The sequence below is a fragment of the Eumetopias jubatus genome, unplaced genomic scaffold (assembly GCF_037043125.1).
Source record: "Eumetopias jubatus isolate StellerSeaLion01/CBP00866 unplaced genomic scaffold, mEumJub1_p1.0 scaffold_9, whole genome shotgun sequence".
Lineage (NCBI taxonomy): Eukaryota > Metazoa > Chordata > Mammalia > Carnivora > Otariidae > Eumetopias > Eumetopias jubatus.
The window spans coordinates 130,598,324-130,623,381 of record NW_028274815.1 but is presented as its reverse complement, the minus strand read 5'-3'; the positions used below and the strand labels follow the sequence as shown (position 1 = coordinate 130,623,381).

Genomic DNA, 25,058 nt, shown 5'->3' with positions numbered 1-25,058 from the left:
GCAGAGAGAAGGTTGACAGAGCTGCACTGTCAAGGCCTCCGTCCCACCCCTGCCCCCTGGGATGGCCACTGAATGCATAAAGGTCATGCATTCTGCTCCTAGTCCTTGCTTCTAAGAGCACAAATTATTTATTTTGGAACTGAAAATATGTCTTCCCCCCAACCCAAACCCCCACCCTCAAGGTGGCCCTCTGAGAAGAAAAGCCTCTCACTTCCTACTGCTCTAGCAGAAACTGTTTTGGGTCAGGGCCTAGTCTGAACCTATTCCCTTCAAAGAACTCTTGATTGTTAGGGTGCAGATTCCAAAACTTAGAAGCTTTTAAAATATATCCACTGTTCAGAGGAACAACTAAGGCAGTTAGAGTCTTTTTTTATTTTTATTTTTTTAAATATATTTATTTTAGAGAGTGTTTGTGAGTGTGGGGAGGGGCAGAGGGAGAGCGACAAGCAGACTCCCGGCTGAATAGGGGTCGTTAAAATCTAAGGAACTTACACACACAGGAGAGTTAAACTCTCTTTTTCCACCTGTCCATCCATCCTTCCATCCAAACATCCACTTTTCCACTGAGCCATTGATTGATCCATCTACTATTATCTATTCTTCCATCAATTGATCAATTGATCTATGTATGCATCCATTGATTAATCCATCCAAACATACGCTCTTTCATCCATCCATCCGTGCATCCATCCATGCATCCATCCGTGCATCCATCCGTGCATCCATCCGTGCATCCATCCGTGCACCCATCCGTGCATCCATCCAAACACCCACTCTTCCATTCATCCATCTACCCATCCACACATCCACTGGACATAAAGCTGTGTCTGAATGAGGCAGTCGTGACCGCTGCCTTAGTAGGTCTCATAGGCTAGAGGAGATAAAATTCTCTGGTCAAGCCTGGTCATGCATCCACTTTGCCAGGGCTGGGTGGGGCAACTGGGTTCATAGTTTTGCCAAAATTGTGTCAAGAGTAGTTTCCCAATGGAACACCCTGGGATGCTGTTATCAGAAGCAGGGAATGATTCCGGGTAGGCAAAATCAACAGATGTCCACTAGATTAGAGGCATTTAATCATTATGGGTGGAGGATGAGAAAGGACATGGGAGGGTGACACCAGCCCTTCTTTTTTTCTACAGCATAAGGGCAGGCTGGTTCCTTTGTTTATCCGTGATAAATATCACATTTCAGGGTCTGGACTTTGGGTCCTGTCACAAGGACCCAAGAGCACCCATCTCCTTCTAGATGCTTGGCTCTAAATGTCCCAGTCTAGGTCATCACTCTCTCCTCCTCCACCTACATTTATCAGCTAACCTTAGATATTTGTTGGCTACACCCAGTGTCGCTCTGCTTACGGTTAGGAATTAAAGAAGAGGATCATTTTCTGCTCTGACAATAAGAAAGTACTTCCTAAGTCTCTGAAAGATGGCAAGTCCTGAGGCTAGGCCTGGGTCCCTTGAAATGGAGGTGTTTCTCATCCCTGACCACACACTAGGAGCATCTGGGCAGGTTTTACAAAACCCTGAAGCCCAGGCCCCACGTTCAAACATTCTGATTATAACTGGTCTCTGGTGGGGCTCTGCCATTGAATGTTTAAATAGCTCTCCAGGTGACTCGAATGCGTAACTGGGGTTAAGAACCACTGATCTAAGTGCAATTTGGAAAACCCTATTCATTGCTGTGTCTCTTTGCTTCCAGGATAAAAGCATGATGAGGGTAGCGACGCTGTCCTGTTGATGGCTGCATCTCCAAGAGCTGTAGCAATGTCAGGTACCTGGCAGGTGCTCAGCAAATATTTGTGGAATGAGTGATGATCACTAGCCTTGCACAAATTCCTTAATGGAGAGGAGATGGCTCCCCATGAAGGATGCACATTCTCCGTTTTTCCTAGCACATGGGGAAGGATTTGAGTCATTCCCCACGTGAGGTCAAGTTGTGGTTCTCTGGGAATCCTAGAACCTCTCCCACCATATCTTCTGCTCCAGAGAGTCTCAACACTGGCTACACTTTGGATTCATCTGAGGTCATTTAAAAAAAATACCTTAGGATATTCTGGTTCCCTGGGGGTTGGACCGAAGCCTAGGCACAGGCATTGAAAAGGTGTTCCAGGTGATTCTAACATTCTGTTAGGGTGGAAGACCACTGTTGTTGCCTTGTCTGCCTCTGTGAGTCTATTTTCTGACTTCAGCCAACCTGGTCTGAGACCCTTGGAAGTGGGGGGGCGGTTGGTGGTACTGGGTCCTTATGTAGTGTTCTTCAAATGTACTTGCTCATAACATTCATCTTGGGTGCTTATTTAAAAATACCCATTCCTGAGCCTCTACTCCAGCGAGAGCCTGGGAATCTGTGTTTTTAACCAGTGTCTGGATGTACTTGTTACCAGCCAACCTCTCCAACTGCACTGCCCTCCTGGCTTGGAGGGCACATGGAGCCCCTTCGGGCTTTAGCTTCCCTTTGGTTCCCACTGCCAGAACTCTCTTTCCCCAGGTCATTTAGGTCCACCGCCCCCCCACCCCCCCACCCCAGAGGCCCCACCTGACCACCCAAGAGGAGAAAGCCTCCCCAGCTGCCAACCCTTACCCCATACTGCTGGTGATTCGCTCCTGACACTGTTCAAGATGACCTTTCTTGTTTATCACCTTCATGCCCATACCCCCGACCTGAGCTTCCCCGGGGCATCAGGGTCTGGTTCAGGCTGGGTCCCCGGCACCAGGCACATGAGAGGAGGCCGAAGAGGTACAGATGTCAGGGTGGGGCTTGTGCTCTCAGAGTATCTACACTTCGTTCCCAGGTCCTGGGAAACTGCGTTCAGGGGTATACAGGCGACAGAACTGGAGGTGAAAATCATGCCACAGCTGTGGGCACCCAGGAACCCCTGGAGGCGCTGTCTGCGGGGGAAGGGAATGGGTGCCCCCCACCCTCACACCCTGAGAGGAGGGAAAGGAATGGCATCAGCTGATCACGTAGGGCAAAAGCACGAGTGGCCCCAGCTTTCCCGTCTGGGTCCCAGGTCCCCGCGGGGAGGGAGGCGGGGTGGGGGGGGGCGGCGGGTCCCAGCGCGGCCGCGCCGAAGCACCCGGCGGTGGCCCCGGGGCCCCTTGCTAAGCGCGGGGCCCGGGCGGTGCGGCCCCGGCCGGCCGGCGGCCTCCTCCCTCCCGGGCGCCGGCCGGCCCGCCTCCCCCTCCCTCGCTCCCTCCCCCGGGGCCCGGGTGGCGGCCCCGCCCCGCCCCCGCCGGCCCGGCCGCCCTGTCCCCGCCTCCCCCTCCGCGGGCTGCAACAGGTGCCTCCCGGAGCAGGAAGCCCGCGCCGCCGCCGCCGAGCTCCCCGGGCGCGTCCAGGACCCGCTGCGCCAGCGCGCCATTCCCGGGCCCGCGTGCGTCCCCACGAGGACAGGGACGCCGCCGCTCCCGCCGCCTGTCCGCCCCGCTTCCTGCCCCCGCTCCCGGCGAGGGGCCCAGGAGAAGGCCGCGCCCGCGCTCGCCCCCGGCCCCGCCACCCTCCCGCCGCTTTGCGCGCCATGGACGCCCCGGAGCAGCAGCCCGAGCCCGACGGCGGGGACGCCCCGGGCCATGAGCCCGGGGGCAGCCCCCAAGACGAGTTCGACTTCTCCATCCTCTTCGACTATGAGTATTTGAATCCTATCGAAGGTCGGTGGAGGCTCCTCCCGGCCTGCCGCCCCCCCCCCCTCGCCCCCGAGTCCGGGCGGGGGCTTGGGTCTGCGGAGTGGACGCGGGGCCCCTCTTTGGTCCCGATGTCCCACTTTGGGGGGGGGTTGGAGGGAGGGAGGGAGGGGTGCGTCTCCCCAGGTGAGAGGGAGGGCACGAGGCGTCTGGGACTGTGTTGCCACCTTTAGGGGGCGGTAGGCTCACTCTTGCCCAGTAGGGCGTCAGGCTGCAGTCACTGGTGACTTGTCCCTGAGGGTCGCTGTAGCAAAGCAAGGGGTGGTAGGGGCCTCAGCTGGCTCTTGCCTGCTGCAGGGTCTTCGGAGGGGAAAGGAAGTGATTGATATGCCCCTGGAGGGAGGAGGTGAGGAAGCCAAAGAATGGAGTCAGTAGGGAGGCGACTGATGCACAAAGAGGTTGCAACTGCGCCCAACGGTCAGCAGGGCCTGGGTCGCTGACCCACCCCCCTCCCCAGACAGCACCGCCTGTGAGCTGACCTTGCTGGGGACTCGATGTTGAAACCGGTGAAGAGGTTGTCTGTGTCTGATGCTGGAGGGTGATTTGGCTTCAGTGTTAGGAAGCCAGCCCCTTTCGTCCCTGGGTTCTGGGACTGCCTTTGTGGATCACCCCAAATGGATCAATCCGAGCTTTGTTATGTGATCCCCTAGCCCCCAGTCATCATGCGTGTGGGGTTTGGTGGGGAAGCCTGGCGTGTGGATTCAGGAAGAAGAAGCCTATTCCTGCCTCGGCGACCTGTCAGTCCATGCTTTTAGGTGCCCGATGTGGCTGGGGACTTCCCCAGGCTGGGCCATCACTTCACGTGGGTTAGCAGAAACATTTGTCAGAAGGGGGAGGAGGTTGCCTGCCCAACCTCACTGTATCTTTCTGGTTAGCAGGTTGTCTTGGAAAACAACAACAACAACAACAACAACAACAACAAATCCAACCCCAACCAGGCTTCCTAATTTTGACAGCCCAGCCCAGCCAATGCTTGTTGAAGCCTCAGGGGCAGGCCTGTTGGTAACTTCCAGATGTGCTGGGGCTTGGCCGCATCCGGAGTGCAGGAAGGGGTTGTGCAGGCTGCTTGGTGCAGGAGGCCTTTTCACAGATATCTGGAGGCTTGGTGCTTCTCAGAGATGCTGTGTAAGGGAGGTGAATGAGAAGTTTTAACTTTTCTTCCCTCATGGTCTTCACTGGCCACGTTAGGTGAGGGGCTTTGCTTTGGCTTAGATGACAAGGAAGATGGTAATTAGTAAATCATTCTGTATTTTGGCTGGAGATGGAAATAATTAGCCAACAAAGGAGACCAGTCTTCTCGAGTTGCAATCTGGAGGCCTTCCTTTGCTTTGAAAAGATACAATTAAGAATCTGCAAATGATCCCTTTAAGGTTCCTTTAACATCCACGCTCTTTGTTTGTTAAGATTAAAGTCCTGTTTTGCAGGGAACATATACCCCTCCCAGATTCACAATCAGTTAACTTTTTTTTTCCTTTCTTTTCTTTTTTTTTTTTTTTGCACAGGGGAGATTTCCGGGGAAATAGTTTCCAAGCCAGATCTGATGGGAGGTGCTTTTTATAGTTTTTCTTGGCAAGTGGTGCTTGGTGGCCGCCAGATGGGTGTCTAAATGGCCACAGCGAAAACCCTGGAATCATTTAAAAAAAAAAAACAACTTTATTTTTTTGGAACAGTTTGAGAGTCACAGAACACTTGTAAAGACAGTAGAGGGAGTTGCCATATCCCAAGCACCCAGGTCCCCATTTTATTTATGTTACACTAATATATTTGTTATCATTCATGAACCAATACTGATGCATTATTATGAACTATTATGAACTATACTGTCCTTGTTTGTTATGAACTTGACAGTTTTGAGGAGCACTGGTTAGGTATACTGTAGAGTGTGCCTCAGTTAGGGTCTCTCTGATGTTTCCCTCATGCAAAGGCTGGGGCTATGGGTTTAGGGGACGAAGACCGCACAGCTGACGGGACTGTGTCCATCACATCCTATCAAGGGTACCTATTATCAACTTGATTGATCACCGTTGATACTGACCTTGATCAGCTTGGCCAAAGTAGTATGTGTCAGGTTTCTCCATTGTAAAGTCCCTCCTCTGCAAACTATACTCTTTGGAAAGGAGTTCCTATGTGTGGCACCCCCCCTTACAGAGTGGGGAGTTTGCTCTGGAATCTGTAAATGATGGTTCCTTGCTGGGAAGTAGGCAGCATCATGGCTGAGGAAGAGGGGGGGTGTTGTGAGCCTTGGGAGGCAAAGTGAGCTCTTCCAGATGTGGGTCTGCCTCTGGCTTACCCAGATGTTAATGGGGTCACCTCTCTGCTTCTGAATGGTGGAACTCCCCAAGGACTGACGCTAGCCTTTAGCTTGCCATTGGGCTTTGTCCCAGGTGACAATATATTGGTGATGCATGTGAGGGCTGCCCTTAGCTCTGTGCATGAGCTTGGCAAAAGTCAAGGAAGGAAAGGGCCGGCGGATGGGACAGACATTGTCAGAACTTGGTGATGGTACTTAGGAGCTTGGGGAAAGTCGGATGCTCATTGTATGGAACTCTAGCATCCTAGCAGATCCTATTATAGCTCATGCAGTAACCCTCCAACCCTAGCAGGTGGGCACTCTTGTCATGCTCATTTTACGGAGGAGGCGGTGAGGCACGGGAGAAGGCATTTCCCCAAGAGAACAGGGTCGGTAAATGGCAGAGCTGAAACATGAACCTGGCAGTCTTGCTCCAGAGCCTGCGTTCTGAGCTACTGTGTGAGGGTTCACTGTTCCCTCGTCTGATGAGGGAGATGCAAAGCAGTTTGTAAGGGACACTATGGCAAGACTGGAGTTTAAAACATTTACCAACAGAGTGATCTTGGGTGAGTCTTTTAACCTCTCTGGACCTTGGTTTGCTTATCTGTCAAATGGTTGAAATAATAGTACTTATCTCACAGGGTTGTTTGCCTTGAATGGCTTGACCTATTTATTTATTTAAGATTTATTTATTTAAGAGACAGAGAGAGAGAGAGTGGGGGAGCGGGAGGGGCAGAGGGAGAGAATCTTATGCACGGAGCCCAGCACGGGTCTTGATCTCACGACCCTGAGATCACGATCTGAGCTGAAATCAAGAGTCAGACACTCAACCGACTGAGCCACCCAGGCGCCCCCTGACCTATTTAAATCAATACAGAGTGTGATTTGTTATGAGCATTTTTTTAAACCCTTGGCTCTCTTAACAGAGGTGCTCAGTTAATGTGAGCTGTTATTCATTTATTCATCCCACTAACTATTGAGCATCTATTGTGTTAGATCCTGGGGATATAATAGGGAATAAGACCCAGGCCCTGCCCTCACGGAGCTAGAGCCTCAAATTGTGCTTCTGTGGTTTTCTCTTGTCTAATGGCATTGACTAATAATACCTTCAGCAGCCTGCCACCTAGTAGTGGGGACGGTAGCACCCTTGCCTTGTTTCTGACCCTGGCAGGAATATCTTAGATGTCTGCTCTAGGACTGAAGTGTATGGATTTTATTATGTTGAGGAAGTGTCTACCCATGACTATTTTCTTGAGAGGTTTGATTAGAATGAGAGTTGAATTATATTGGCTTCTTAGGATCTATGGAAAAATGATTTTATTCTTCTTAGATCTATTTATATGCTGACTTATACTAATAGATTTCTGAATATTGAACAATTCTTGGTTTGAACCCCACTTGGTCACTTATGGTGGTGGGGCTGGTGTCTGATAATGTTTAAGATTCCTGTCAGCAGTATTCATGAGTGATATTTGTCTGTAATGTCCTTTTTGGTGTGGTTCGGATTTCTTTCCTTTTCTGTGGTTTGGATTTCTTTCCTTTTCTATGCTCAGGAACAACATATGTATTGTTGGGACTCTCCTGTTTCTAAAGTTGTGATAGAATTCCCCCGTGAGGCCGTCCGGACCTGGTGCCTTTTTATGGGGTTGTTCTCTGATTGCTTTCTCTCTTCCGTTCTCTATTCTATTCTGTTCTTTGTTGTCGATGGGAATTGGTCTGCTTGCACTCTCTGTGTCTACTGGAGTCAATTTTGGTAAGCCATATCTTTCTAAGAAATTATCCATTTTATTTAGGTTTTCAAATTTATTTGCTTAGAGGCATGCGAAGTATGACTCTTACTATACTTAGCTGTCTCCCTCAGTCAAAAAAAGTAACAGAAAGAACGGGGACAGAGCTGTGGGAGTCCTGACCAGTGCTCCTAACCTCATCGTGGAGGGGAGAGAGGTGTGCTGGTTGTCAGTGGACAGATTAGAAGTTTCATTCCTTTGTGTGTGCTTGCGTATTCGGTGAGATGAATTAGTACTTCTCCCAATGTGTAAAACACTGGGAGAGATGGGTGGGTACTGGGAGTCCCTGTCACCTCCGGAAGTGCCACATCCCCTCTGGACTGTCAGGGACTGACCCATCGGGCGCGATCACTGCTGGTAGGCCTCAGTGGGTCTGGTGTGTCCCTCCTGGTAAGCTAATGCAAATGGCACCAACCTTGACCTTTCAGGCCTCCTGGTCTTGTAGTCAATTCTGGTGGTCCTTAAACTTTTTGAGTCACAGCCCTTTGCAAAGCTGATGAAAGCCACAGATCCCACATGCACATACACTATAGGAGTGCATGTACACACATATCAGGCACGTACACGCTGCTCACGTGCATAACCCCTGCACGCCCCCCTACACATCCCCCTCTGCCCTCCATGTGCCTTTCACACCGTTTTTCAGGTAGACTCACAGACCTCTCTGGAGCCCATTCCCTCTCGTCACCCGCATTTCCACTCAGGAACACCTGCTCTCAACCCATTCACCGGGGACAATGAAAACCTCCTTCTTTCGGCAAACACTCACTGAATGCTGGTTTGGTGCCAGGCCCTGGGCGGGGGCGCGGGGATGAGTGTAGAGACAATTCGATGTGGTCCTCCCCTTGCCTGGCCCTCAGGCCAGTATGGGACACAGGCTGGTAAACAAATAGGGACGAACAAGGTGCTGGGATAGGGTATCATGGGGATTTTTTTGGTGCTTACTAAAAATAGAGTTCTACCCTAAGCAAGCAGTTTCGCTGAACACATGTGACATTCAGAGACGTTGCCGTCTGTGTGCAGTTAAGGACAGGCCTTATTAAGCCTGCTTTGTACAAACAGCGTCTCCAGGTGCAGCCAGAAAGGTGAAACGAGAGCTAGGGTTGAGCGGTGGCCTTGTCTAGGAGGCGAAGGAAATGGGGAGAAAGTTGCCCTAATCATTCTTCACCAATGAACACATGTCATCCACGCTTCCAAATTCAAGGCGCTTTGTTCTGGAGGCGATTGGGAGCGAGGCCCTTAAAACCTTAGAGCAGCGTTATTTGGGTTGGTTCCCAAGGTGTCCTAATCCTGTCAGGTGGGGTGGGGGGTGCGGTTTGAATATATTTGAAAAATGCAGCATTGTGGCCAGTGGTTCTCAGTCCTGGCTGCACATTAGAGTCTTTCAGCTGCACTCGGGACCAGGGAAGCCAGACCCTTTGGGGGTCCGTTACGTCTGCTGAGTCACGCAGCGGTAAATGGCAGGGTGGGCCTGGAACCCGGGCAGCCGGGGTCCCGAGTCCCCGCTGTCAGCACTACAACTCAGCAACGATGTCACGGGCTCCAGCTTTGGGGCGTCCCATGTCCTGGAGCCCCGGCTGCGTGCACCCCTTATATTTGATATTTATAGAACCACCAACTTGATGTTTGTTGCTGTCCTCAAGGGATTATGCTCCTACAACAAAACTAACAGTGATAAAGGACAGGAAATCAACGGGAGTTCTGCTGCTTTTATAGTTCTTTCTGCATCCCCAGGGATTGTTGTGCATTCCCCCCGGCCCCCAAGGCCATTGGCTCAGCGGGTCAGAGCACCAGGTCTGAAATCAGAAAACCCTGGCTTGAATTTCTGATTTAGGTGCCTCCTTACCTGCCTGACCTTGGCCAAGCAAAAGTCCCCCGCGTTAGCAAGCGCACAGTGAGTAATTGCCAAATGAATGGAGGAAAATTATTAGTGGTATGCCCTCGGGACATGAGATTTTGCTTCTCTGGGCTTGTGTTTTCTCACCTGTGCCATGGGGACGGTGATGGTAGTGCTCACCTGCTGGGGTGGATGTGAGGTTACCGGGAGGCAGTGTGCTTGAAGCCCGAAGCCTGAAGCCCGTGTGGCAAGGCTGTGCAGAGATTGGGCGGCTTCCAGCTCTCCTGGCTTCCTGAGGGCATTGGCTCCTTGGAACAGGGAGCCTTCACCTTGGATGAATTCTGAGCTTTAAGAGAAGACCAGCCAGGAATAAAGAAGATTCTGGTCCTTGGAGAGGAGCCCCCGGCTGCCGGGCTTGAGTGGGTGCTGTCTACCTTAACGCGCCTTCTGTACTGACTCAGAATACTCCTCTAGCACCTGCCTCAGCCCCAGAACTGGGCCGGCTGCAAGAACTTTCTCAGATGTCCAGACTCCGGGGCCTGGAGGTTCCCCTGTGGCTGCCTCTCTTGGGGGAGGCAGCGTTTCCCCACGTGCCCTGCCCTGGCTCCATGGGACCCTTGAACCAGGGCCAGGAAGGGGCAGCCCTGGAAAGTGCAGTGTGATGGACGCCTTGTGGCTTCCCCCAATGAAGGGACTTCCTCCTCCTTTCCTCCCCAGCACAGGAAATAGCCACAGGCCCCGCAGAACTCCAGCCAAACTTGGCTTCCCCAGGCTGGTGTGAGGTTTGTTTTTTCTGCTGATTGTTCAAACTGAGCTCAGGGAAGAAGGCAAGACTCGACCCTGGGGCTCTTCCCGGGATGGGTCAGGGGCTGTCTGCTTCCTTATCTGGAGCAGAGCCCGATATGGGCTCCTCCAAAGCAAGAACAATGGCCTTTGGCTTTTCCCTGAATTTTTGTAATGAACTTTACCCAAAATACGGAAATGTAGAGAAATGATCTAATTTCACGTTCCCACCACTCGGCTCCAAGTACCAGCATAAGGCTAATCTTTCAGCCCCCCCCCCGACTTACGCTCTACACTCCCACCCCCAGTTACTTTAAATCAAATTCCAAATGATATGCTATTTTGTTAATAACTAGAGTAGTCTGTAGCTCTCCAAGATAAAGACTCGAGAAAAAAATCAAATGCCGTTATCAAACCTAAAACAGAACAATAATGACTTAATTTCCAATGTCTAGTTGCAAACTTCCCGCTTGTCTCACAAGTATCTTTTTGCAGTTAATTTGTTTGAACCAAGATCCAAACAAGATCTTCACGTTGTATTTGGTTGATGTGACCACTGTGTCTCATTCTAGAGAGGTCCCCGTCAATCTGCTTTCTTGCTATTTCTTTGCCGAAGAAACAAGGCCAGTTTTCCTGCACTGTTTGCCACGTGCTGGATTTGGCCAGTGGCATTCCTGGGGTGTCTTTGAACACGTTCCTCTGTCCTTTGCATTTCTTACAACTGGCATTTAGATGGAAAGCCCCATGCCTTGGATTTTCTAATGCTTCCCCCCTCCCCACCCCGGTGTGGGGGAGGGGATATATACCCAAAGGCAGACGAGAGATGGCTTTTCCTGAGTTGGCATTTGGGACCCTCCCCGCCTCCTAATCTGAGGTTTGGGGGAAAAGCACATTTTCTCCACTGGGCCTGTTTTAGTTAAGATGCATTTCTAAAAGCCAGCCCTTCCCATGTGAATTTTAATTGAGCCATGCCTGGGTGAGCTCTCTGAAGGGAAGAAAGTCGCCTGCAAAGCTCAGGATTTATAAAGGCCCTTATCAAAACAAACCTGCTTGGGCAGGCCTGCAAAAGGGGGAAATGGTAAATGAGGAGGGGAAAACTTGGTCTGTGGTGTCTGCAACGGTGACTATAAAGACTATAGGCAGGGGCTTTTGACCTGCGCGCTCGTAAGAAGGTGGGCCGCCGGTCTGAGGTCCGCAGAGGGTGACATCACCTCTGTTGCTGGGCAGAAAGGAGGAATGCCATTAATGGCCGGGGTTGGCAGGGCCACTGATTAAGTGTGCCCGCCCCTGGGAGCATGGCACTGAAATGAAAACTGCCAGGGGGGAGGGAACGTGTAAATAAAGAACCTGTCAGTCAATCAGGTATTAATTTTAAATCTCTGCCCCTGGCCAAGAGTTCAGGGGCCCCACTGTTCTCAAGGGGGAAGTTTCCACTTGGATTTCAAGTTGGTTAAAAAGAAAGGGGGCAATCAGCTTTTCAAGGCTGTGCCAGGGGTTGTAGAACCGAAGCGGGGGCAGCTTTGAGTTGCTGGCATGAGGGCAAGGGGTCTTTGCTGAGCTGGTTAGAAAGTATGCGCCCACCTGTGTCCCCTTGGGCAGGCGTTTGACGGAGAGGTGGGTTAGCCATGTCCAGCTCTGTTTCTGAGGGAGGATTATCTGAAGTCTATTTCTGGTTAGTTCTGACCAGACCTTTCCTTCTCCTTTTGGTGAGGAAGCTGCCTGAGCCGAGTTCTCTGTCACGCACCCCATGACCAGTGTGGAGGGACGGACTCTCCTGTGAGAATAGGGCCTCACTAAGTCCAGTTCGGTCTCACGTGGCTGTCTTTAAAAAGAGAGGCCGTATAGTCTGGTGACCGGGTAGATAAATGATGGTTTCATCCTATGGGGGGATACTACATATAAAAAAAGAAGTTGTGGCCGCACACCACACGGATGAATCTCAGAATGTTGAGCGAAAGACGTAACCTGTCCATCCTGGTGGATTTTATTTATGTGACGTTCGAGAACAGGCAAACCCAGTCTCTGGGGTGAGAAGTGAGGCCGAGTGAGGGTTCCTGGCTGGGGTGGGGGAGGGGTGCCACCAGGGAACCCTCGGGCAGAATGGAAATGGTCTATATCTTGAATGGTGGATAACCGGGTACATACATATATAAAAAGGCACGAGAGGTACATTGCACATTTGTGCCTTTTCCTGCACTTAAACCATGTCTCAGTTTGAACCCCAGCTCTGCCCCGGATTGTTTTGTGACGTTGGGTGAATCTCTGCACCCTTAAGCCTCAGTTTCTCCATCTGTAACACAAGGGACTTGATAACACCTGCCCACCCCACCCCGGGGGGGCGTGGCGGTTGTTGTAAGCCGCAGAGAGGGAGGCGGCAGGTGGGAAAGCTTGCGGCCCGGTGAATCTCAGCAATTGCGGTGAATAAACATAGGAAGGTGTCTGAACTTCTTGAAAGCAGGAGGGGCCCTTGGAATGACTAAACCAGCAAGAGGTAGTCTGTAGTTCTTGTGAAGATGGAGATGAAGCCTCCTGTCTGCCCGATGCGTCCATCCAAAAGCTTGACCTTGAGGCCTGTGGGCTGTGGAGTCCATGCACTTCACCCCTCTCCGAAAGGAGTGTGTGTCCGCCTGGCGGTGCGCATGGCTTCGCAAACAGGCCGGCAGCCAGTCTGCAAGGCTGATCGCTTGCAAATCATCCCGGGTCTTGTGTCTCCAGGCGCCTGGCCTCGTGGCAGGCTGCCTGGGAGGCAGGACCCAGCCTTCTTTTCTGTCCCGTCTGGTGAAGGCAGACAGCTGTCTTCGCTGGGACAAGGTCAGCAAAGAGCAGAGCGTTCAAGGTGGCTTTTTCCAGTGGTTCCACATGGACAAGACAGGATGGTAAACTGCCTTTCTTCCCTTTCTGGCACTTCTGCACCTGACTTATCTGGATGGAATTTCTCGCCTTTCGCGCGCTGCGTCTGTATATGTCATCGCCGAGGGACGAGTGTGACAACCTGATTCCCCGTCATCACTAACACACACGACTCACAGATGAGGAATCCAGCTGCGGTTCCGTGTGTGTGCAGGGCACGGGGGGCTTTGGGGAAAGTTTGCTGAGCACTGAACTTACTGCCTGAGGCGGCTTTTCAAAGCAGGGCTTTGCCCCGGGTGGTGCGGGCCACCAGACAGAAAAAGTTCCACCTTCCCGCTCCTTCGGTGATCCCGCCCAGCCCCCAACACATGGGAGGTTAGGAGGATGGCCCGGTGGCGGGAGGCAGGCTCGTTCCCTCCACCTTCTCCCCTTTCCTCCGGCTGTATTTGTGGTGCCAGGTTGTGGCATCCCCAGTGCTGCCATGGCGACAGACTGTGGTGACTCAAACCCAGGGCCTGTGACTCGCACCACCTTGGGGTGTGAGCTCATCAAGCAGTGGGTCCGGCACCTCAGACAGGGACGGCCTGCAGCCCCAGGCCCCCCCCCCCCCCGCCTCCCCCCCGCTGCCGGGCCGAGGGGCGTCTGGCTTCTGGGCTGTGACCTGGCTCCTTTCCTCCGAGTCCTTCAGGCCTGAAGGCACTGGTTCTCCTTGTGCCCTCCCCTCCCCCAAAGGACGGACCCTGAGGTGGTTCCCTCGCTGGGTTTCTATTTCGGTCATTCTATTCTGCTTCCTGAAAATTCCGCCTGCCCGTAGCTCTAGGCGGAGAAGATGTTCTCTTGCTGTTCCTTTTTTTCAAAAGCGATCTGTTGGCTGGCGGGTTGGCACTGAATGGCCGCCTCAGACTTGGCCGTGTGTCCGTGTGTCCCCAAGGGTGAGCAACAGGCCCGCAAGAGGCTCCAGGAGGAAAGGCGCTGGCAGAGACCACCGTGTGGCCTCACTGCGATTTTAAAATAAATTGTTGACTCAGTCCCGGGGCAAATGGAGGAACTGTGACTATTTCAGAAGAAAGGAATCCATGTCCTTAGTTGTCAGTTACCTCCTGATGGAACCCCCAGAGCAGCTCTGATTGTTGGGGTACCTCATAGTCCCAGGGTTGGGGTTAAGGTGTCACCATCCAAGACTTAGCCCCTTTCATGAATAGCAGGCTAGAATAATGGTTAGGTGCTGGAGGAGCCAGATGGCCACTCGGAAGCTGTGTGACCTTGGGAAAACTAGTCACCCTCTCTGAGCCTCATTTTCCCTGTTGGTAAAACGTGGAAACTGTATCACCTGCTTCACAGGGTTCTTGTGAGACAAACATTAAATGTGTACCCAGGGGTTCTTGGTATAAAGTGAGTGGTATAGATGTTAGCTACCATCAGTTTTTGTTACGGTGAGTAGCTCACTGAGTCACTGAGATTTCGGAAAGATTTAGTTGATCAGCTCCCAGATGGCCCAGGGGAAAGAATAAAAGCATAAAATGGAAGGGGTGTTGGAGGCCTTCTTGAGGTAGTCCACATATTTTTTGAAGGCTAGCTGAAAAAGTTTTCCCAAAGTGCTGACTAATTCGTCTTATTTTTATTTTTTATTTTTTAAGATTTTATTTACTGAGGGAGGGAGAGAGAGACGGAGTTGGGGGGGAGTCAGAGGGAGAAGCAGACTCCCTGGTGAGCGGGAAGCCCTGATGTGGGGCCCGATCCCTGGACTTTAGGACCTGAGCTAAAGGCAGACGCCCAACTGACTAAGCCACCCAGGTGCCCCCATCTTATTTTTATAAAACATTCTTCCCTTTTTCTTTTAAGGAGGCCCTACACCCAATGTGGGGCTCAGACTCAGGACCGTGAAATCAAGAGTCGCGTGCTCCGCTGACTGGAGCCAGCCGGGCATCCCCCTTTCTTCTTTCTTTTACTGCACTGGGGCTAGTGTGGGTGGTGGTGGCAAGTTGTTGTAAAATAAAGCAGTGAGAGCTGAGAAAGGGTGGAATTTTCATTTAGAAAGTCACTCTTTCCATAATAACAACAACAACAACAACACCACACCATAGACCCCCATTTATTGGGGGCTTATTCCGTGTGTTTCAGGCTTCGTGTGGATTCAGTGAACTGTCAGGTTGGTATTGTCACTGACCTCATCACCCTGCGGACTTGGGGTTCCTCTGGGCACACGGCTGAGGGGCGGGGCAGTGGCGCCGGGGTCCCCTAACCCTGGGCTAGGTGAGACCTGGGTCTCAGTGCAGGCACCTTGCTGAGGTGGGGCTGGAGCAGTCTCCCCAGCAATCCTGTCCTGCAGCCTCTGCCAGTGGCCAGAGGCCTCCCCACATGTGTATGGGCCCCGGATGTTGGGGGGAGCCCCTGGGGAGCCGAGGAAGGGGAGACTGCTGAGAATCAGGACTTCCGATGCCTGCTGCAGAAGTGATGTACCCGCTGGAGCTGACGGTGGGCAGATGTCTCCTCGCTGAAGCATTTTGGGTTGGAGGGCCTGGGTGAAAGCTTCCGTCAGTCTTGGGGGCCTCTGCTGGGTGCAGGCCCCGCATGTGGCCCCAGGGCTGTCCAGCATAGGGCAGGGGTTCTCAGCTGGCCTGGGGGTTTTCCTGCCTGGCGGAAGAAATTTGGCAACACCTGGGGACATTTTTGGTTGTCACCACTGGGAGAAGGGTGCGGGTGTTACTGGCATCTCCTGGTTAGAGGCCAGGGGTGCTGCTGAGCACCCCGCGGCCCCCACACAAAAGAATTATCTCACCCTGAATGCTGCTGGTTCTGAGGTTGAGAATCTCTGGCCTGGTGCTGGATGGTGCTCCCAGGCCTGCCCGGGTTCAGGCTGTGGGACCCTCGGGCAAGTTAATTCTTGTGTCTCAATTTCCTTATCTGTAAAAAGGGGATCCACAGTGCCCACCTCATAGGCGGTTGTGAGAATGGAATAATTCACTACATGTAATGTGCTTACCACAGTGCCTGGCATGTAAGTTCTCAGTAAATGATCTCTGCTTTTGTGGTTTATCATTAATGACTTATGATCCCTATCTGCCTTCAAAGAGTTCAGCCTAGTAGAGAGACAGACAAATAAGCTATAACTGATAGACTTCATTATATGATTCTGTACGTTCTGGGAACACAGAAGAAGAGCTTCCTGATCCAGACTAGGGAATCAAGGAGGGCCTTTAGGAGGAGGAGGTGGCCCAAGTGTAATCCTGATGGACGAATAATGGCTTCGTAGGAGAAGTGAGGATAGGAGGTTTGGAAGGGAGCTCTAGGCAAGGGGAACAGCATGTACAAAGACATGGAGGCACAGAGGACTTAGAACAGCAACCTCTGAATCCCCTATTAGGGCTTCTACCTTCTTCCTGTCTCTGAATACCGATGCCTTAAGTGTGGGCTAGGTATCTCCCACCGCAGATGAGATGGATTTTACGTGGTCCACTGATGAGTGCATTGCATGCAACCAGCACTGGTTTTTTTTTTTTTTTTTTTTTTTTTGCAGTGCTACTTTGCTTTGAATGAGTCTGAGGTAGAGTCTCAATTAGGTGCTACTGTGTCTTTAACACCTTTCTTTCTAGCACTTGCCATTCCCTGCCCCCCACCTCCAGCCTTAAAAAAGGTAGGCTTACTGGGGTTGTGGAAATGTTCTACATCTTTATTGTGGTTGTGGTTACAAGGGTGTATAACATTTGGCAAAACTCATTGAACTTTACATAGTCAAAATCTGTACATATAAGTTCTACCTCAATAAAAAGAGAGCATTCAGGGGCAGAAAAAGGGTGGGCCTCAGGGTAGAGCCTTTGGCCGGCCACAGTGTCTTGAATCTCGAATTTAGTAACTTTTATTTTTATTGTGTTTTTACCCTACCTTCTATTTATGGAGGTGACACAGATTTTCCATTTGTGGTAGTGGTATAAAGTTTCCTTTTAAAATAAAAAAAAAAATTAAAGTACTGTGTGAGTGAATTTAAATATAGAAATATTAAGTAAGTAATATTTACTGGTGGTACATGGATATTGCAAAGATCATGCACAGGGTAAAAAGAGCAAGATTTTTGGGAACCCGTCTGAAAATCTGGTGGTTCTAAGATGAAACTCACTTCACCCAGTGGCTGTGTGGGCATGGCCGTGACCCGGAGGGGCTGGCTGTGAGGGGGACAGTTGTGCAAGGAGGGAGAGCTGAGAATCCTAGCTGCTTACAAAAATGTGTTCACGATGAGCCGTGCGTTCTGGGATATTCGCTGTCAAACACCCAGAGAGCCGAGAATGGAATGATGATCAATTACCTTCACATTCCCTGCTTGCTGTGAAACTTTCAGAATCTCGAGAGGAAAAAGAAAACGGAAAAAACTCTGCTGCTTGGATTAATTAAAACCAGTGTAAATGCTTTGGATGCTTTTGCTCAGCTAACGGGCCTTTCTGTTTGCCGTTGCTGCCAGCAAGTATGAGTGATGTGTATTTTCATGGCCGAGTTTCTGTGACTGTTCACGTCAGGCCTGAGGGGGTGTTTCTGATGAGATGTGATGCAGTTCATCTGATAAGGCCGGAATTTTTGCTAAGAGACTTTTTGTGGTTTGTTGTGCTGGTTCACAGGGTAGTGGATTATCAGAATGTTGTCGGATATGGATTTGATGTTGAACTCTCGCCAGATTAAAAATCTACACTCTGTTACCTGCCGGGAAGGGGTGTGTGTGTGTGTGCACGCGCGCGCGCACATAGATACAAGTTGTGATCGATGGCCTCTTCATAAGAACTCAAGACCCTACACACCCCAGCTAGAAAAATCAAAGGATTTCACAGCCAGAAGTGACCAAGGAAACTGATCTGGTTTAGTGCTGTCCTATAATTGGGAAGGTTGAGACATAGAGCCAGTGGGGGACTTTTCCAAGGTCACACAGCTAGTTAGTGGCAGAGTAGGACTAGATCTCAATTTCCTGCTTCTGAAACGAGGGTGTCATTACTGCCTATCCTGTCATGTCACCCTATGCCCCACCATCTTTAAAATAAAATAAAACATGTTTCTTTTGGGAATTGTATTTCTTTTCTCGAGGTCATACAGAAATCAGTCTCCTTTGTGCCATGCTTCTGCTGCCTGATTACTTAGTTCGCCTCCCTGGAGGAAGTCACCGTTACCTGTAACTTCCAGAGAGAGCCTGTGCACGCAACCGCTGTGTGTGTGTGTGTACCTGTGTATACATTCTTTTATCCTCTGATTTTATACTGTGCACTTGCTTTTCTCCTTTGACACTGTATCTTGTCATTCCTGATCAATGCAGAAAGAACTTTTCCAACCCTTTATCTAGCAGCATTGTATCCCATTGTATGAACAAACCAGAATTCAGCCCATCCCCAACTGATAGACAGTAGGTTGTTTCTAGTCTTTGGGGATTACAAACAGGGCAGTATTTTTTTTTTTTTTTAAGATTTTATTTATTTGAGAGAGTGAGAGTGAAAGAGAGCACAAGCAGGGGGAGGGGCAAAGGAAGAGGGAGAAGCAGACTCCCCGCTGAGCAGGGAGCCCGATGCGGGACTCGATCCCGGGGCTCCAGGATCATGACCTGAGCCGAAGGCAGTCGCTTAACCAGCTGAGCCACCCAGGCGCCCCTGCAGGATAAATTTCTAAAGCAACATTGTTTAGTTCCAAAGATACGTATGTTGGAATTTTGATAGATATTACCAAGTTACCCTCTGGCGTTTATATCTTTCTACCTTTTGGTTTGGATATTAGCATCTTTGAGTAGCAGTTTAAATATTTCATATAGACTTTTGTGAACTCACTTTTAAAAAAATTCATTCAACCAACGCGTGTTTTTTTTTGGGGGGGTCCTGTCCAAGTGCTAGGAATACGTTAGGGGGTGCAAGAGTCCTCATAGAATTTCCTGTTGGTAGGGGTGGAGCTGGAGGTTGGGAGAGAGGCAGGCAATAAAACAACTAAATTCAGAATTACTTAATTGGAATTTTGGGAAGTGTATGGAGCAGAACAGAGAAGCGTGAGTGGGCTCTAATTTAGCCAAGGAGACCAGGAAGCCTTCCCCAGCACATGATACCGTAGCTGGAAGGAATGAGTAGTTTAGTTATGTAGAGAAGGGGCCTGGGTGTGGTGGGGGAGAGGAGCTGTTGTGACAGAGGGAACGGCAAGTGCAAAGGTCCTGAGGCAGAAAGGATGTACGTGCTTTCTAAGAACAGGAAGACAGCCAATTTGGTTGGAGTCCAGGGAGAGATGTGGGAGAGTAGAGAGAGGCGAGGCCAGAGGTGGCAGGCAGGGCCTGGCCAGGCTGGCCTAGTTGAAGTTGTTCATCTTTACCCTATGAGCTATGGGAAGCCATTTTTGGTCTCTCACCTGGGGTGGGGGCACCCTCTGGACCTCATGAGATCAGCTCAGCTAAAGCAGGTAGCATTTAGTTCAGGATGGTCCAGAAAGGGCACCAGGAGGTTGAGGATCACCTGTGCCGCCACCTTGGCTCCCCAAGGCAAGGGCCCGTCACACAACTTTAAGAAGAGTTCCCATTTCTGGCTGGCTGGACCTTGGGCATGCTTCTTCTATTGTTTGCTCAGTCACTCAGCAGATGTTTATGGACAGCCTATGCTAGGTGCCCAGCAAACAGTGCTGAGCCTCAGTAGATATGGTTCCAGAATGGTAGCATAGTGTCTAGTGCACGGGTTGCAAACTTCTGTAAAGGGCCAGATAATATTTTAGGTTTTGTGAGCCATAGACTGTCTGTCGTAACTATCTACTATCGTAGTGCAAAAACAAGCCATAGACCATAGGTAAACAAATAGGTGCATGGGTGCATTCCTATAAAACTTTATTTGCATATACTGTCTGTGGGCCGGATTTGGCCCAGGAGCTGCAGTTTGCCCCTGATCTATCAGGATGAGCTTCCCTCAACACATAATACCTGATGTGTTGTGAGCTGGTAACCGGTGTTAGCGGAGAAGAGATGGCAGGGGAAAAGGGCGGAGAATGAACAGACATGGGAAGAAATTAAGGGAAGCAGCCATGTGAAGATCTCGGGGGGTAGAGTTTCCAGCAAAATGAACAGCCCTCAAGAACTTCAAGGCGGGAGCTGCTTGAAGAATAGCGAAGGGGTTAGCAGGGCTGTTGCTGAGTCAGGGTGGGAAAATGTGGGGAGGTGTGAGTGGCGAGACGGGCCAGGGCTCAGGGACAAGTGTGTTAAGGACTTTAGATCACATCTGGGGAAGCTTTTAAAGTTTTGCGCTTGGGCGTTTCGAGAGGCCACCGCGTGGCGAACAGACTGGAGGGGGCGAGGGTGGAAGTGGGGAGCCCAGGGGGATGGGGACTAGGTCCAGGTGAGAGAGGGCGGCTCGTGGCTTAGGGCAGAGGGGTTGTGGTGGAGAAGGAGACACGCAAACCTGTGGCTTATGTTTTGACAGCAGGGCCATCAGGATTCGCTGTGGATTGGATGTAAGGTGTGGGAAAGAGAGGAGTCAGGCTGACCCACGCCCCGACAGGGCGCTGGATGAGGGTCAGGGTGGCGGGGAAGAACAGCTCCTTCCCTCCTCACTCAACCCGCTCTCCAGCGTGGGTCTTTCGAGGTGGCAGCCGAAGGCCGCTACTAAAGAAAAATGAGATCTTTCTGCACCCACTGTTTTCAGTAGCTTGAGAGACTACAGAACCATGGCTCTGCCTTTTGAGGGCCAAGGGGCTTGTCTGTGGAATTTCTCATTCTGCGAATTCTGTGTCTTTGGGTGAATTTCGTCCCCTCCCTGGGCCCCAGCTTCCCCATCTGTAAAATGGCACAAGATGAGACATGACTCAGGAGTCCTCATTCTAAATTAAGCCACTATTTACACATGGGTGTGAAAGGCTGGGATTTGAACCCAGAGCCCCTTGGACTCCAGAGCCGGTGCAGTCTCCCCCTGCATCCTGGGGCTGTACCATACATGCAGAATGATGACGTAAGCCAGGTCAGTGGTTTCTAAACTGTGGGTCATGACCCACTGGTGGGCCAGGAAATCTGTCAAATGAGTTATGACCAGCATTTAAGCCAAATAGCCCCAGATAAGAGGAAAGAGAAGAGTGTATTTTATGTAGCAGGGTAAGTATTGTTTCATGAAGCTTTTGTTGCAGTCTCCAGTAAATACGGTGTGAACTGAGTTGTGAAATGAAATGAATCTCTCCCAAGGGTTCCACAGAACCACAAGTTTGGAAGCCACGGGCCCAGCGCATCCTGCATGGCTTGGATGAGCTGTGCTCTGGGCACCTGCACTAAAATCTTTCAAGCTTTGGTCTCGCTCTTCGAGGAATCTGGGATGAAGTGGCCTCCGTTTCCTCTGGCGAGGGAAGGAGGCTCCAGCTTGGGGTTTGGTGTGGTGGGGATTAGAAAAAACAAAAACAAACAAACAAACAAAACAGGAGACAAAACCCAGCCTGTGATTGCTCTGCACGGGAGTTCTGTTTTAGAGGCTTAAAAAGACCCCTCCCTCCCCCCTTCTCTTTCCAGAAGAACCGAATGCACATAAGGTCGCCAGCCCACCCTCCGGACTCGCATACCCCGATGAAGTCCTGGACTATGGCCTCAAGCCATACAGCCCCCTCCCCAGTCTCCCCGGCGAGCCCCCCGGCCGATTCGGAGAGCCCGATAGGGTAGGGCCGCAGAACTTTCTGAGCCCGGCGGCCAAGCCAGCGGGGGCCTCGGGCCTGAGCCCTCGGATCGAGATCACTCCATCTCACGAACTGATGCAGGCAGGGGGCCCCCTCCGTGGGAGAGACACTGGCCTGCTGGGGGAGCAGCCGGCCCTGGCCGGCGCGGCCGCCAGCCCGCGGTTCACGCTGCCCGTTCCCGGCTTCGAGGGCTACCGCGAGCCGCTTTGCTTGAGCCCGGCTAGTAGCGGGTCCTCTGCCAGCTTCATTTCCGACACCTTCTCCCCCTGCGCCTCGCCCTGCGTCTCGCCCAATAACGGCGGGCCCGACGACCTGTGTCCCCACTTTCAAAACATCCCTGCTCATTATTCCCCCAGAACCTCGCCAATAATGTCACCTCGAACCAGCCTCGCTGAGGACAGCTGCCTGGGCCGCCACTCGCCCGTGCCCCGTCCGGCCTCCCGCTCCTCGTCGCCTGGTGCCAAGCGGAGGCATTCGTGTGCCGGGGCCTTGGTTGCCCCGCTGCCCGGAGCCTCACCCCAGCGCTCCCGGAGCCCCTCGCCGCAGCCCCAGGACGACGGTGCCCCCGCTGGGTACCCCCCCACGGCTGGCTCTGCCGTCCTCATGGATGCCCTGAACAGCCTCGCCGCGGACTCGCCCTGTGGCATCCCCCCCAAGATGTGGAAGACGAGCCCCGACCCATCACCGGTGTCCGCCGCCCCACCCAAGGCCGGCCTGCCCCGCCACATCTACCCTGCCGTGGAGTTCCTGGGGCCCTGCGAGCAGGAGGAGGGGAGAAGCTCCGCCCCCGAGTCCATCTTGCTGGTACCGCCCACCTGGCCCAAGCAGCTGGTGCCTGCTATTCCCATCTGCAGGTGAGCGGGCTGGGAAGCGGTGTGGTCCACGGTTTACTTTTAGGGGACCTTTTTTGGTTAGGGGGTGCGAGACAGGGTTCACGTCTTGGCTCTCCGCTTATTGCCTGTGAGGCCTTGGCAAGGAAGTTAAGTTCTCCGAGCTGCGGTTTCCCCATCTGTAAAATGGGCCTGAGGGTACCTAACTCACCAGGTGGTGGTCCTGAGGATGCAAGCGATCGCTGGTAGGGCACCTCGCTGATTCATTCATTCACGGAACAGGTGTTTATCAGACACCTGCTATGGGCCAGCCATGCACTGTTACAGGTGTTGGGGAGCCGGCGGTGAACAAGATCGGCAAAAATTTCTGTCTTCAGGGAGCTGACATTCTGGGAAGCACAGAGCAAGCCTTAATGTGTGGAATTCACAGTCCTGTTTTAAGAGAAATTGATAATTGTTGGTATCTGCTACGTGCCTCTGTCCTGCAGTCAGTGATCCGGAGGTCCTAAAAAAAGAAAGTGTGAGCCCTAATCCTCAAGGAGCTTAAAATGGTGGTAAGCTGAAGAGATGCATGTAGACGGTCTGTAGGGTCTGTCGGTTCTGTCGGTTCTAGATTTGAGTCCTGGTTCTGCTGCTCACTGGCTCTGTGATCTGGTGCTGCCCTCCTGCTGTGCCCGTGGCAGGCATCACTAATCATGCAGGCCCTCTTTCTCACTGAGCACCTTTTTGATGCCATTCCCAGGGCAGGCATTGCTAATCAATCAGGACCCCCTTTGTCACTGAGCACAACACTAAACCTTGGCTCATTCCCTATGAGATGAGGATAATAATAGTCCCACCTCAGCGTGGTTTTTTGGTTTTTGTTTTTTTTGCAAGGATTGGGTGAGAGGATGTATATCAAATTCTTGGCATGGAGCCTGTACAAAGTAAGAGTGCAAAAAAAAGGGGGGGGGCAGCCATTATTTTTATAGGTGAATCCTCTTATTATTATGGGGGAAGAACTTTAGAGAGTGCTTTCTCACCAATGAGCCTTGTCCTAGGAGATTGAGCTCCCAATGGTTGTTAGAGGAATGACAGTGACAGTGATAATCACCAGTATTTAAGGATGCTTGCTGTGTGCACAAGCATGGGGGAAGGGCAGAGGGAGAGAGAGAGGCAGACTTCCCACTGAGCAGGGAGCCTGATGCAGGGCTTGATCCCAGGACCCCAGGATCATGATCTGAGCTGAAGGCAGACACATAACCTGCTGAGCCACCCAGGCACCCCTGGCTGGTATTATTTTTACCTTCATTTTGTTGCTAAGAAAAGTGAGGCTCACAGAGGTTAGAAGCAGATGATATTCCATCAAAATGACCGTAAAAATAATCCCAACACTTTGAAAACCATGAGGTAATGGTAATAACATGAGGCTGTAGATTCTTTTTAAAAAAATTTTATTTATTGTATTTATTTTTATTATTTTTTAAAGATCTTATTTATTTGAGAGAGAGAAGAAGCACATGAGCAGGGGGAGGGGCAGAGGGAGAGGGAGAAGCAGACTCCCCTCTGAGCAGGGATCCTGATGTGGGGCTTGATCCCAGGACCCCGGGATCATGACCTGAGCTGAATGAAGGCAGATGCTTAACCGACTGAGCCACCCAGGTGCCTCTATTCTTTTTTTTTTTTTTTTTAAGATTTATTTATTTATTTTAGAGTGGGGGAGAGGCAGAGGGAGAGAATCTTCAAGTAGACTCCCTGCTGAGCATGGAACCCCTCGTGGGGCTCCATGCCAAGACCCACGAGATCATGACCTGAGCTGAAACCAAGAATCGGATGCTCAAGTGACTGAGCTACCCAGGTGCCTTGAGGCCCTAGAGTCTTCAAAGCATGTTTGTTTTTAGCAAATGGAAACTTTTTTTTTTTTTGGCAAATATTAAATTGAATACCAAAATAGATTGTGGTAGAGCTGTTTCGATTGATGGGATGAGAGTAGACAAGAGCTCTGTCCACCGGGCCTTGCTTATCCCACCCACAGACCAAACTGGACCACGGGGAGCTTCAGTCTGGCCCCTCCTCCAGAACAGTTCTGAGAACACTGGTGCCACATCATAGGTTGATTGGTGCTCCTTAAAAAAGGAGTTTCTGAGTTCGACAGAGTTAAACAGATATCTTGATGCAGGGGCCACTCCCAGCTGTGGACAGAACAGGCAGTGATTTCAAAGGCCATTTGGCCATGGAGTTACGAGTTCTGTGACCAAAGTTGTATGGAGCCACCTTAGGAAATGCTGATTAAGGCCAACCCTGGTACGGGTTGAGAAACCTAGGTTTGGTGAGGTGAGGGGACGTGCCCAGGATCACCCAACTGGTTAATGACTGCGTTAG

General features: G+C 51.3%; 1 protein-coding gene across 5 annotated transcripts in view; it reads left to right on the top strand.

Annotated features, from left to right (window-relative positions):
• Nucleotides 1–3,322: 3,322 nt before the first annotated feature.
• The window catches only part of NFATC2 (nuclear factor of activated T cells 2), a 137,545-nt gene continuing 115,809 nt past the window's right edge, over nucleotides 3,323–25,058 (top strand). For all 5 annotated transcript variants that reach the window (XR_003612581.2, XM_028125194.2, XM_028125191.2 and 2 more), the window contains exons 1-2: nucleotides 3,323–3,647; nucleotides 21,707–22,721. Coding sequence is in view for 4 of the 5 variants with exons in the window: in XM_028125194.2 (XP_027980995.1) it covers nucleotides 3,518–3,647; nucleotides 21,707–22,721 (1,145 nt within the window). In the remaining variant the exon portion in view is untranslated. The remainder of the gene's footprint in view (nucleotides 3,648–21,706; nucleotides 22,722–25,058) is intronic.